Source organism: Planococcus citri, chromosome 5 (genome assembly GCF_950023065.1).
Source record: "Planococcus citri chromosome 5, ihPlaCitr1.1, whole genome shotgun sequence".
NCBI lineage: Eukaryota > Metazoa > Arthropoda > Insecta > Hemiptera > Pseudococcidae > Planococcus > Planococcus citri.
The window spans coordinates 48,444,395-48,457,067 of NC_088681.1; the positions used below are offsets into that span (position 1 = coordinate 48,444,395).

General features: G+C 35.7%; 1 protein-coding gene across 2 annotated transcripts in view; it reads right to left on the reverse strand.

Moving 5' to 3' along the window:
• LOC135848099 (cationic amino acid transporter 2) overlaps positions 1-12,673 on the reverse strand; it is a 198,528-nt gene that overhangs the window by 40,085 nt on the left and 145,770 nt on the right. For both annotated transcript variants that reach the window (XM_065367878.1, XM_065367880.1), the window contains 2 exons: positions 9,497-9,650; positions 5,082-5,312 (listed from right to left, as the gene is read on the reverse strand). In XM_065367878.1, the coding sequence (XP_065223950.1) occupies positions 5,082-5,312; positions 9,497-9,650 (385 nt within the window). The remainder of the gene's footprint in view (positions 1-5,081; positions 5,313-9,496; positions 9,651-12,673) is intronic.

A 12,673-nucleotide genomic window follows, 5' to 3' on the forward strand; every position in this document is an offset into this window, starting at 1 on the left:
AATTTTCAATAAATTTCATTTTGATGATTTTTAGAATAAACTTTTGACTAGTGATTTAGAATTTCATTTTTTTTTAATACAGCTCAAAATTTTTGGTGGTGATTTCAAATAATTGATTTCTTGAGATTGAATTCTAATGAATTTTTTCGAGTAATGAGAAATGAATTTTTTCATGATGATCTCAAGCACATTTTTCGTGGTGATTTAGAATAAATAATTCAGTCATGGTTTAGTTTGGAATTTTTTCGTTGAATTATGTATTCAGTGATGATTCAGTAAGAGTAACAAAACAAGCTATGCACACAGAAACAAAAAATTTCCATAAATCTGACTTTTTCCTTTTTTTTCTGATTTTGTTCAACGTGGGAGACCAAAATTGGAGTTTTGTTCCTTTTTTAAAAAATCAAAGCTATTGCCATGAGCAGAGCTGGGATTTTAATGTTTTGCATACATTTTTTTATGGACTAGAAAAATTGTATATTTGATAAAATGTCCACGAATCATGAAATTTCCTGACGGATGAGCCCCATCATCATTTTGTAGATATATTTTGCATTTTTCAGACCAAATTGCGTATTTTATCATATGTATTTTAGGTGAAAACCTGCATATTTCCGCATATTTGAGCATTTTTTGGTAATTTTTTTTGCATATTATTATTTATAAAAATTTGGCAAAAATTTTCATTTTCCAAGACCTTTTTTGTTCAAAAAAATCACAACACTGCTTGAGAATACGTCAGTGACAAGAGGCACAGTTTTTTGGTGGAAAATCTCAGAATGCATTTTGAATTGCGTGCAATTCCTTTAGTTGAATAGTTGCTCATTTTTCTAGTTGAATTTCATATTTTTTTTGTTTATCGATTTTATGAATTTTATGATGAATTTATTATTATGCAATGACTTGTTTTGCCAATTTTTTAAAAAGAGGCGTATTTTTTGATCACTGCGTTCATCTAATTTTGAATTTACAGTTTTCACGCTTTTCAGCTTGAAAAATCCTTTTTAGGGGTACGTCACTCGAACTGAAATTTTTGGATATTTTGGGTGAGAAAATTGCATAAAATGTTGCATAAAATTTTCATCATGTATTTCTACATTAAAATCCCAGCTCTAGCCATAACCTTTCCAAAACTTTGCAAGTCGATTTTATGTTGGATGGCTCAGATGTTTATTTAGGGGTCTATGACTCGAAAACTCCGTTCTGAGCGTTTTCCAACTTAAAAAGTTAGTCTTCTTTTTTCGAAACAATTTTCAGTTTTCAATAATAACCATTGTCTAGCATGATTAACGTATGATGGGGAGGGGGAGGACTAAAATTTGTCGAATAGATTCAACAGTTATTCTAGGAGCTCTTTTGGGACTTCAAAGGTGAGTTGAGAGTCAACTTTTTTTCGACATTTGGAAGGGGAGCCAACTAAGTCGAGAGTTGTTCTGATCTCAGAACAACAAATGTGATTAAAATTTGAGCTCATCGAGGTCAATATTTGCTCTTCCCTCTTTCCCAAAAAAGAGTTCAGTTACAGAATTTTAAGTAGTTAAAAAAGGATGCAAATAATAAAATGGATATTGTTTTTTTTGCTCATAAAATTTGCCACAATTAAGTATTAATTTTTATATTTAAAATTTTTTCTGTAAAGGGACATTTTAAATGTTTTTCTACCCCCCTAAAAATCGAGTATCAAGTTAGTTTCATAATAATTGATAAGGGAATATGTATTTCAAAAACAGGTTTCTGCCCAGTTCCATCAACTTTCAAAAAGGTAGCTATTCTATTCACCGAGGGGAGGGGGCTAACACAACGGGAGGGGTTGCAAAATAGAAACGGCCACTGTTAATGTTCTCCGTGCAAAATTTTAACCTATTTCTATAGGTCACACAACTATGTTTGATAAAGAAATAGCGAAGTTTGTTTTTAAGGGATGAAAACAAAAAAGGAGGGGCCGGGGGGTAATATTGAAAACTTTCGCCATTCTTTCATAATTCTGATTCAACATAAAATTTTAGTGTACTTCGATAGGACACGCGATGATTTAAAATTCTAAGCTGAGATGAAAAATAACGAAAGTTTTCATTTCACACCCCTACCCTTGTTTTCAACCCCTAGATAACTTCGCAATTTTTTCTCAAACTTCGTCGTGTGACCTATCAAAGTAGGTTAAAATTTCACGCTGAGACTAAAAATTGCAATGGTTTCTGTTTTACTCCTTCGCCCCTCATTTTAGCTTCTCCCTTGTCATTATGTTTGACTTCTTGAATCAAAACTGGATAATTCAACATTCGTTTTTTTTTCGCAGTGATTTTCAACCTCACACACTGACACAGCAAATGTCAAAATTGAAAAAAGTTTTTATCAGCATTCACTCGCCAAAGTTTAGAAATGAACTGGTGAGTGTGCACTGTGCAGGGAGCATGGTCAAAATACACCGAATAAAAGTCCAAGGGTGAAGCCAGAGGAAGAGTGGAGGGTGAAAACGAAGTCGTCAAAAATTATTTATCAAAATACCGAAAAACCAACCAAGCTAACGAATAATTTTAATAACGATTCTGGGATCTTTGTACCTATGTGCTCATTGCTCAATTTTGCTTCCATCCGAAGTCAAAAAATTCACAGGACACTTTTGTTATGGCAGAGAGGCTCCAGGCAATTTTCTATCGCACTTTGGAGTTGTGTGTCAACCTTTTTGAATGCATGTGTGAATATGTAGTTGCTTATCACGTTACCTATCTGACAGTAATGTTTAGTAAAACTATTCTAAATTCAATTTACAAATGTTTTGAAACAAAAAATGCATCAAGTTGACGTATTTTATCTGCACATGCATTAAATTAAGTTGTACTTAACATCACACCTTTCTTTTTTTTCCTTTTTTTTCCCATTCATTTCCCTATTATTCGAATAAAAAATACCAAACAACGTAAAAAGAAAAATTGCGGTAAACGTGCAGATGAAAGCTGTATACGAGGGGGTTGAGCAGTAAAAAAAAAAAAAAAAAAAAACGCGAAGAGCTGTTGGCGTATTTGATATGAAAGCACTTGACAACTAGCAGCGTTTTTGTATCGTTCAACAACCCAGTGTTACGTTTTCCAAGAGGAAAATACCAGGGGAAGGGAAGGGGGCGGACCGATTCGTACTCGTATATGTGCCAGCAGGTCGTATATGGTTTTTTTTCTCCCCCCTTCCTTCATCATAAATGTATATTTATCGACGACGATAAGTATACAAACAACGTTTTGCTGGTTTAACGTGTTTAAGAGCTCGCCGGATGAAAGGTGTACCGCTGCGTGGAAATTTTCACCCGCGCAAAATCGACTCTATTGTCGTACAAATAAAAATTTAACGCTCAAGTTAATCGAAATAGTGGTTTATGCGGAAGAAGGGGGCATGCCTACGTAGGCAATTTCAGCATCGTGTCGACTGTCATCGCCGACTCGAGCAATACAAAGGAAAATTTCCCTCGTGTAAAGATTAGCTTTTTAAATGAAAATACATAAACGCTTACGAGTTTATTTCATTTTTTTTCTACTAGCGATGAAGGGTAAGGGGAGGGGTGTAAATTGCCTTAGCGAAGACGATGAACAGGAAAAAGGGAGGTTTATATATACGAAGATTATGTAGTTTTAATAACGTACTTTGTCTTATACGTAGGTAGGTAGGTAGGTAGGTAGGTATTGCAATTCTCATAGTGAGAAAATGTAGACTCGTGTGCGAATATTTTAAAAACTTATATCGTTTTGTGCCTTTGCGTATACACAGGGTGAAGTGTAGAAAACAGAAACATGGGCCAGATGGAGGTAGGTAGAGGTACCAGACCTAACCAGTAATAAAAATTTATACCAACGTTAGTCAGATTAAAGCGTAAGATTACGAAGACCGGGTTGCCATGGAGCTGTAGCAACTAGCGAGCCTCCAAATGAGCTATTTTAGACCTTTTTTTCGATACGCCTTCGGGTATTTTCTAATTGAAACGGAATTATTTCGAATCGCCGTTGGACTGCTCCGATATACGTAGAAAGAGGGCAGAAAGTGGTGCTAATTTAGTAAATTTAACCAGACTTGGTCCAGTAAGCTCGTATGTATGTTTCGTAGATCGCAGATGGATTAAATATGGGTATATATGTATGTGTAGTTTGCTCAAACCTCGAGACCTTTATTCCACTTCCCCACCTTCCATTCCCTGGCCCCCTTCGTACAGTAAGTTGAGTCGAGCTTATATAAGATAATATACGAAATGATCGATTTTCCTCTCTGGTAAATTTCTAAAAAAAGGGCCACTAGTAATACTCTTTCTCGAGACTGAAAAGTTCTCACATTGTCGAACAGCTGTTTCATTCTTAATACTTTACCCTCCCCGTTTTCGTCTTCTAGCCTGATACTTGTTAGTTTGTTTTTTGGTCTTTTTTCCCTCTATAGTCGAATTTCGAACAGAGCGCGAATCAGTATTAAGAAAACGTTCTTATAACTCGTTTTTCGACCTTCTTTTTACGCGCTCGTCAGCTGAATTCTAAAGAGGTTGGGCGTTTTTTTTCTTCTTTGCTCTCTTGTATATGTTGAGTATTTGCTTGCTTTTTTTCTCTTCTATCGCCTGCTTTCTGTTCTCACCACCGTACCTACTCCTTGTACCCGCAGCTTTTGTATTCGTATTTACCTACCTACGAAACGTTCTTCAGCCGAGTTTCTTTCATTCTATTTTCCCTTTTTTTTTTTTTTGCCAAGCTCGTTTTATCGTCGACGACGACTATCTGCGAATTTGCGAGTAATTAAATTAAGCGAGAATCTTCGTCTTATTTAAAACTTTAATCGCGCTGTGCCGAGTTATAAGGCTACTTTATTCCCGTATAGTTAGTTCGTTCTCGTCGAGGATATATTTCATCCGGAGTTAAAGACTTGTTCGTTGCGGTTTCTGGTTCTCGGTTATGTTGGGATATGAAGTATGGGATGCGATAGCGATTATACACGTTGTGACGTAGACAGCACTAGATCGTGTATTTGATAGGTATCTATTTATTCAAAGGTTGAAAAAAAAATCGGTCTCGAGTGTTTATTTATCTATTGGTAAAAGTGAAGGTAGTATCACTTACCAAATGTTGAGCCGATCACATCTTTCACACTTTCGTCGATTGCACCTTTGGTCAGCGAATTGAAACATGCGCTTAGAGCACAAGCACAGGCAGCTGTACCAATTAAATATTCTAGAATCATATTCCAACCAATCACGAAAGCGATCAGCTCTCCTACTGTTACGTAACTGTACATGTAAGCTGAGCCGGTTGTATGAGGTACACGTACTCCGAATTCGGCATAACATGCTCCTGCGGGGGAAAAAAAAAACGAAAAATATTTATAGAAAAATGTCGAAAGAGTAAAATAATATTTCAAGTTCGTATCGTGAGATTTGCCCTGGAAAATTTTGGTAAGGGGAGAGCTACAGGGTAGTCAAAAAGTCGAGATTTTCTCCGAATTGAAAGTTCTATTGTTCATTCCTGGCGCAGAACCCGCCTACTTATCTAGTCGACATATCTCATCACCACTCGACTTCAGACACTCGTGATTCTTTTTTAAATTTCTATAATATAGCCGTGGCACATTCAGTTCGTTTTGAGACGTTGAAGGCCGAAGTTTAAATAACATAGAAAGAACTCTCCTATGTTCCTCTCGAAAATAGCATTTTTCACAAACTTTGTCCGAGTCAAAGGACGAGTCGAGAATTTTGCTTTTGAATTCGGTAGACAGTAGACACCTTGTCAAACGTACTCGTGTTTTCTTTCAGTGCTGCGAACTTTTGGCATATTTTCTGCTACGTTTAACATAATAACTAAGTTTTCTAGTGAAAAAAAATTCTTATTTTACTAATAGCAGAAGAACATACGTATATGTACGTACAACATATTAATCGTGTTGAAAGCAGACGTTCTTCTAAAAGGAATGTGTTGAAATATATGTCCTGAAAACGAAAATGATTTTCTCAGTTGATTTGATTAAAAACGAGTTTGAGTTGATATCAAAGAATTCGCAGAAATTTCAATGGTGCTCACTAGCAGTGAACTTAGTTTTTGAAATATTCGAAGACAAAATGCAGGATTAGATATCTCATCAATAATCTCTGAAATAATCTTAACGGATTCAGAAATTTTTTTTGTTGTTGGAAAATTTAGGCCTACATAATATTGGAGAACAAATAATTGAAGAAGAAACTACTCGGGGAATGAAGGGAGGAGGAGATGAAACAGATAGAGACGAGATTTAAAAATATATCAAATCAGATAAATCATTAAACATTTTTAGGGCCCGTCTTTTTCTTCTTCCTGCAGGTAGCTAATTAGCTAATTACGTACGTAGATATGTACATCTAATGAGGGAATATTTTGAACCGGTGCTCTCCGATTTAAACAAAACCAAGGTAGATCGAAAGATCATGTTCTTCTAAAACCCCCGTAACCAAAATTTGAAAAATTTCAGGTACTCAAGTTCGATCTTGGATTTTTGGTGAATTTTTAAAAAATTGAAAAAATTGAAAAAAGCTACGTAAAGATGATTTTTACATTTTTTCATGAAGTATAAATTTTTTGAGCAAGCTGAACCAAAATAGATAATTCCTTCAATTCAACTCCCCACACTTCAACAATTATCAATTTTGAGCAATTTCGCAGCCTCCAGTGATACAGTATTTCGATTTTCTCCAGGAACTTCAAATCACACTGGAAAGGCCAAAAATGAATTTCAGCACCTGTAACTTTAGTCGGTGCTTATTATACACTCTCTTGATAGTTTTAGATTGTTATCGCGAAATTCCAGATAGGCCAGTTCAAAAGTGAATTTTTTTGTCAATTTGTAAATTCCAGGAAAAGTGAAAAAAATCAAATTTTCGAACAAAGTGTATAACGAGCGGGTTTTTCGGCAAGATTTCATCTGGCCTGTCTACTTGATCATTCGACTCGAAAATAATCTCAATTTGGCTTTTTTCAAGCCTCTAGCGAACTTTTAAATTTCTCCAGAAATTGTGAGTCACTCCGGAGGAGCCAAAAATGAACTTTAGAACCCATAATTCAATGGTCGGTACTTATTGGACACCCTCTTGACCGTTTTAGGGGATTACCGCAAAATTCCAAGAGTCCAAGTTCAAAAGTAAATTGTTGATCGATAAACTTGAATTGGCCAGTCATTCACCTTTGAACTGGTTCTCCTGAAATTTCGCAATAATCAACTAGTACAGCCTGAACAAGATTATAGGTGCTAACGTTTGTTTTAGGTCTTTCTTGAGAGATTCGAAGTTTCTGGAAAAAATTCAAAAATTTCTGGAGGCTCTAGAATGACCACAAACCAATATCTGTTGATGTGTGGAAGTTAGACTGGAGGAATTATTCACATTGGGTCACTTTGCTCAAAAAAATTTATGTTTCACGAAAAATTGTAAAAATCACCGTTACAGCTTTTTTGAATTTTTCGAATTTTCAAACATTCGTCAAAAATGCAAAAATAAACTCTAGCACTTTCAATTTTGGCTACGGAGATTTTAGGAGATGCTGTTTTGATTTAGTTTGGCTTCGTTTAGTCAGAGAGTGCCTGTTCAAAAAGTTGCCTCTTCACAATTGTAGGAACAGGTAAGAAAAAAAGATAACCTAAAAGTTTGTTTAAAGAAGTCATATTTTGACAAAATTGAAGTTACGAATAGTTTCACAAAAAAAAAAAAAAAAAAAAAAGACATTTACAAAAAAGCAGAAGGTGCAAATTAGAAATTGAAGGAGTTGATACGCCGTAGAAACAGATATTTAGAAATAGCCCACACTAAAATCTCAGAATTAGACCCAAAAAAGCTCAATTATAAAAGTTACACGAAAAATCAAATGAAAATTTATCGAGCACTAGCTAATGTGTTTCAAAAATGTAAATATGTACTTCAATTTATTTGAAAAAATATGCATTAACGCCTTGTTTAGGGGTGCATAAAGTAGGGAGGGGGGCTCTGAAAAACGGTTCAAAATTACGAATATACAGGGAGCCTAATTAAACTTTTTCATCTAGATAATTGAATATATACCTCCAAACGTTACGTTTGCCGCAAATCGCATGTTTCTATTTTTCCAATATCGAAATTACCTATGAAAAATTTGATTTTTGAGTGTACCAGTGAGAAATTTTATTGAGCTCAAAATTTGGTGCAAAAAGTTTTTCAACGATATTTAAAAGGGTAGGTTCAAAATTGTGATTCCAAAATTTTCCAAAAATTAACCCCTCACCCATTTCTGCCCCAGAGGGCCGAGAATAGCTAAAATCACCTCGAACACGTTTATTGGGTTCAAGCAGATATTTCATACTAAAAAAATAATACTCAGTGGTTCCTAAAATTATTTTTTATCCACAACTTTGGGAACCCCTGGAGCCCAAAAAATGGTCATTTTGGGTTAACTAACCATGGATTCGTATTTGGGACATTTTATTACTATACATTTTAAGAGTGGTCGAGTCGATAATTGTCTGGGCCCAAAAAATGGCCTTATCGGGACACCTTTTGACTACAAAAGTACCTAAGCGGGTTCTGCGCCAGGAGTGAACAATTCGGTCTTCAATGCCTCAAAACGAACTGGATGTGCCACGTTTGTCGCTTATAGAAATTCAAAAAAAGTACACGAGTGTCTGAAGAGTAAAGATGAGATATATTGGCTGGAGAAATAGGCGCGGCGTGTTCTGCGCCAGGAATGAAAAATTCGGCCTTGAATGTCTCAAAACGAGCTGAATGTGCCAAGTTTATAGAAATTTCAAAAGGTATTACAAGTGTGTAAAGATTAGTAATGAGATAAATTGACTAAAGAAGGAGGCGGGTTCTGCGCCAGGAATGAACAATTGAACTTTCAATTCGTACTTATCACTAGGAAACCTTGACAACTCGTCAACTCTCATTGAACTTGAATTGTTCTCACGTGAAGAGCATGTCACCCACACCTCAAAACCGAATTGTAAAACCGAAATTGATTTTTCGATTTTTGACGAATTTTTTGAAAATTTATTCATTCTCTACGAAAAGATAAGAGAAGTCTGGAAATTGGTTTTATGGTACTAAAGTCGATTTATTTCAATAATTTTTGAATCGTTCTGGAGCCTTCAGCAAAAGTGGGCTTTCTTCCAGTACCTAATTTCCAGTTGCTCCAGACGGCGTTTACTCGTCTCCTGTAATTCAAAATTGCTCAGAAAGCGCTGTGGTCAATTCCAGCCGCTGAAAATGTAATCCCATATCGTAAGTTCGATATTCTGAATCGATTATGTGAGATGAATCAAAAATCAAAAATAAACAGTCAACAATGTACATATTCCTTCACAATTTAAAAATCTCGAATCTAAAAAAAATTTCAAAATGACCACTCCAGTAAAAAATCTTTCAAAACTTTCTCTGGTTCCTAAAATTTTAACCCCTATGAATCGATGCTCAACAATATTCAGAAAAATACTCCCACGATATCTTTTTCTGAATCATTTTAATCGAGTAAATATTTCGACTTACCCGATAGAATCGATGCTACGGCAGCTATCACAAATGAAAATACTACAGCTGGTCCAGCGTAAGTTTGGGCCACTAATCCGGACACAAGGTACATTCCAGTACCGACACACGAGCCGACACCCAATGATGTTAGATCGAGTACCGTTAAGCATTTCTGAAACACAAATCAGAGAAAAGTTGGTCAATAAGATGTGAAAAAGCTTTCGTCAAAAAAATGAATTGACATTTTCACCTCATCATGAAATTCAAGCTTATCAGTGGTGAAAAATTATTATTATTTGTGGGTTCGTGATCCACGAGTCTCACCACCAGAAAAAATCTATAAAATATGAAACGATTTTACAGAAATAAATCTAGGTAACAGCAATACAAAAAATTCTCATAAGTTCATTTTTCTCGTCATTCGCCCCCTCCTCCCCGCCAACCCTACTCTCAATTTTTTGTACTTAATAATTTATTTTGTATTACGATATTTCCACAGCTGAGGTGTGATCTTATTCAAAGTTTTCGTTTGTTTATTTTATTTTCAACGACTGATGATTATACATTATCATTATCACTCTGTAGGTAGTTATGATACCTAGGAGATGACGAAAGGAGAAAACTAGATGAGAGATAAGCGAGTATATTTTCAGCCTTTTAATCTCGCAGGTAAATACCGTTTAAATATAAGTACCTGTCTCCACCCAGGTATCCAAAGAAACGTGATGCGTTCAGGGTATTAAAGATTGAACGATGGGATTGTTTTTACTATTTCTCTCCATGTTTATATACTTACTTCTGTGTGGGTGTGTGAAGGATTGCGAATTGAGTGAACGAAAGGAACGACGACGAAGACGAAGGGACAATATAGACTTTGGCATTTTGCGATATTGTGAAGCTCGCAACTTGTAACACTTTGACAAAGGATCGTGTTAACATTAATTAGGTCGAATTGCCTCTCTCAGGAAATTTCTCTTGTCATTTTGGCCTCGCCTTCTTTGTTTCGTCGACTGCTGTACTCGTAGCTGTAGCCGCGACATCATCGTCGAATACACATCGTTATCTTTATAGTGTAGCTAGTTTGTTCAACTGTTTCAACAAATTTTCCGACATGCGGAGGTGGTACGCGAGTACACGATTAGGTCAAAAAGGGTACGTGGTGTTGCTGGTGCATTGTGTACGAGTACCTTGTACTACGATATTCGATATTGTCTCTTTATACATCTCGAGAAAAGCGGTATTAAAGACTCGTGCTTAGTTGAACCAAGATTTTAGACAGGTTTTTGCCTCATCTTTGCCACATGTTATTAATACAATTCCCTCTCTTATTCCTTCTCCCGGACAATTCTAAAGAGATTTCGAGCTTTCGACTAATCGCGTTATATTCTCGGTGCACAGTTAATGGAATCTGCGTGCTGTTTTCCTCGATGCCTACCTACCTACCTATATTTTTATAAATATACGCGCAGGTGAAAATTTACCTACTCAGTTTTGTTTAAGTAACTATTGTAGTATGTGTATCTTTTTGCCTATCTATACGTATGTATGGTATACACGGTTCAGTGAGTGGGTGTATATGCCTGGGGATATGGTATTTCAAAGGTAAGCCGTTAATATATTCTTGATGTAATACGAATTGGGATAATGATGGGTATTTTCGAGTATTAAATGTGAAAAGGCCAAAAGGGTGCAAATTTGCGAGTTTAAGTTGGTCGATGGAACAATTGGTAGGTTGATGGGGTACGTTTACTGGGCTGATATTATTCGGAATATTTTTGAGAAATCAATTTTACATGTGGGTTCTGAGAGTACTTTTGGATCCGAATGAAGAATACTGAGGATTTTTGGCTCTCTAGTCAACGGTTTACCGCCACCCCTTCTATTGAAATTTTGAAAAATGTCATTTTCCAAGCAGCTTTAATGCTCTTATACGCATTTTTTTAGAGCAATTTTCCAACCCATTGATTTTTATACAAATTTGTATGGAAAAATTGATCGTTTTTTTCATATTTTATTTTCTTATGAGCGCCTCTGTCAGACCTATAAATTCGTGTTCCGGAAGACATGACTTCTGCATTCGTATTCAGCTCGAAAAGTTCAACAAGTTGACACTATACAAAGCCATAAATTACTTGGTTAAGATGTGATATACATGTTATATATATATATATATTTACCTATTTCTGAGCATTTTTAGAAAATGATGTACAGTTACTCTGTATTCTTATAGAATAAACCGTAGTATATAGTCCACAAAGTTATCAATATTTTCATGGTCCTCTACGAACCGGATAAAAATCAGTTGCAATGTCCGAACCTGCTAATGACAACAACGACGACGTTTTTCTCGACAATGACATTTTAACCGATGATGATGGGACAAGTAGTTCCTCAACTTCGACCTCAACTTCAACAAATATAAATAATCGAAACGTATTGAACATCTTACTCGGCAATCTTTGAAAGCTTGACATTGGTTCAGTCATACCAATACCAGAAATTATCGATGCGGAACTGCGCGATGTACACGATTTGAAAATCAAATTCGATGAGGTCGCCAGAAATTTATTAGCACACACTGGTGAAGATGATAGCATTGAAAATACTCGATCTAACTTCAATGCAAAATATTGAAACATAAAACTTTAATTGCGAATTACTAGCAACACTACGCTGTGCTGTCATCAATTATAGAGGAAAACCAGAATGAACCCAGCTTTGATCTTGTTAGTCAAATTTTGATTTCCATCTTTATTGAAAAAATTCCGTATCAACTACAAAAATGGGAAAAAGAAAGCTCCAATTCGAAAAAGTTTCATACGTTCGCCAAATTTTTAAATTAGGTACATGAATCAACAAGCTGATGCGTCTGAAGGAGTTTCGACATCTAACCATCAACCATCACCAAATGCTGTGGCCGGTGGAAGATGCTTTGTTGCAACAGTTACTGATGGCACAACACCACCACTGCAACGCCGTATTGTCAATATTGTAAAACGTCGACAGATCATTATAATTCAAAAGTGCAATAAGTTTTTGGATCTACAACCTGAGCAATGAAATACCTTCATTCGTAAACAATGGCTCTGCGCAAGGTGTTTTCGATGAAAATGTAATCCTCAGCAGTGTCAACGATTCAAGTGTAAGGTATGTTCTCTTAACCATTACTTTTGAAGCTGAAAAAAAGATTTCCCT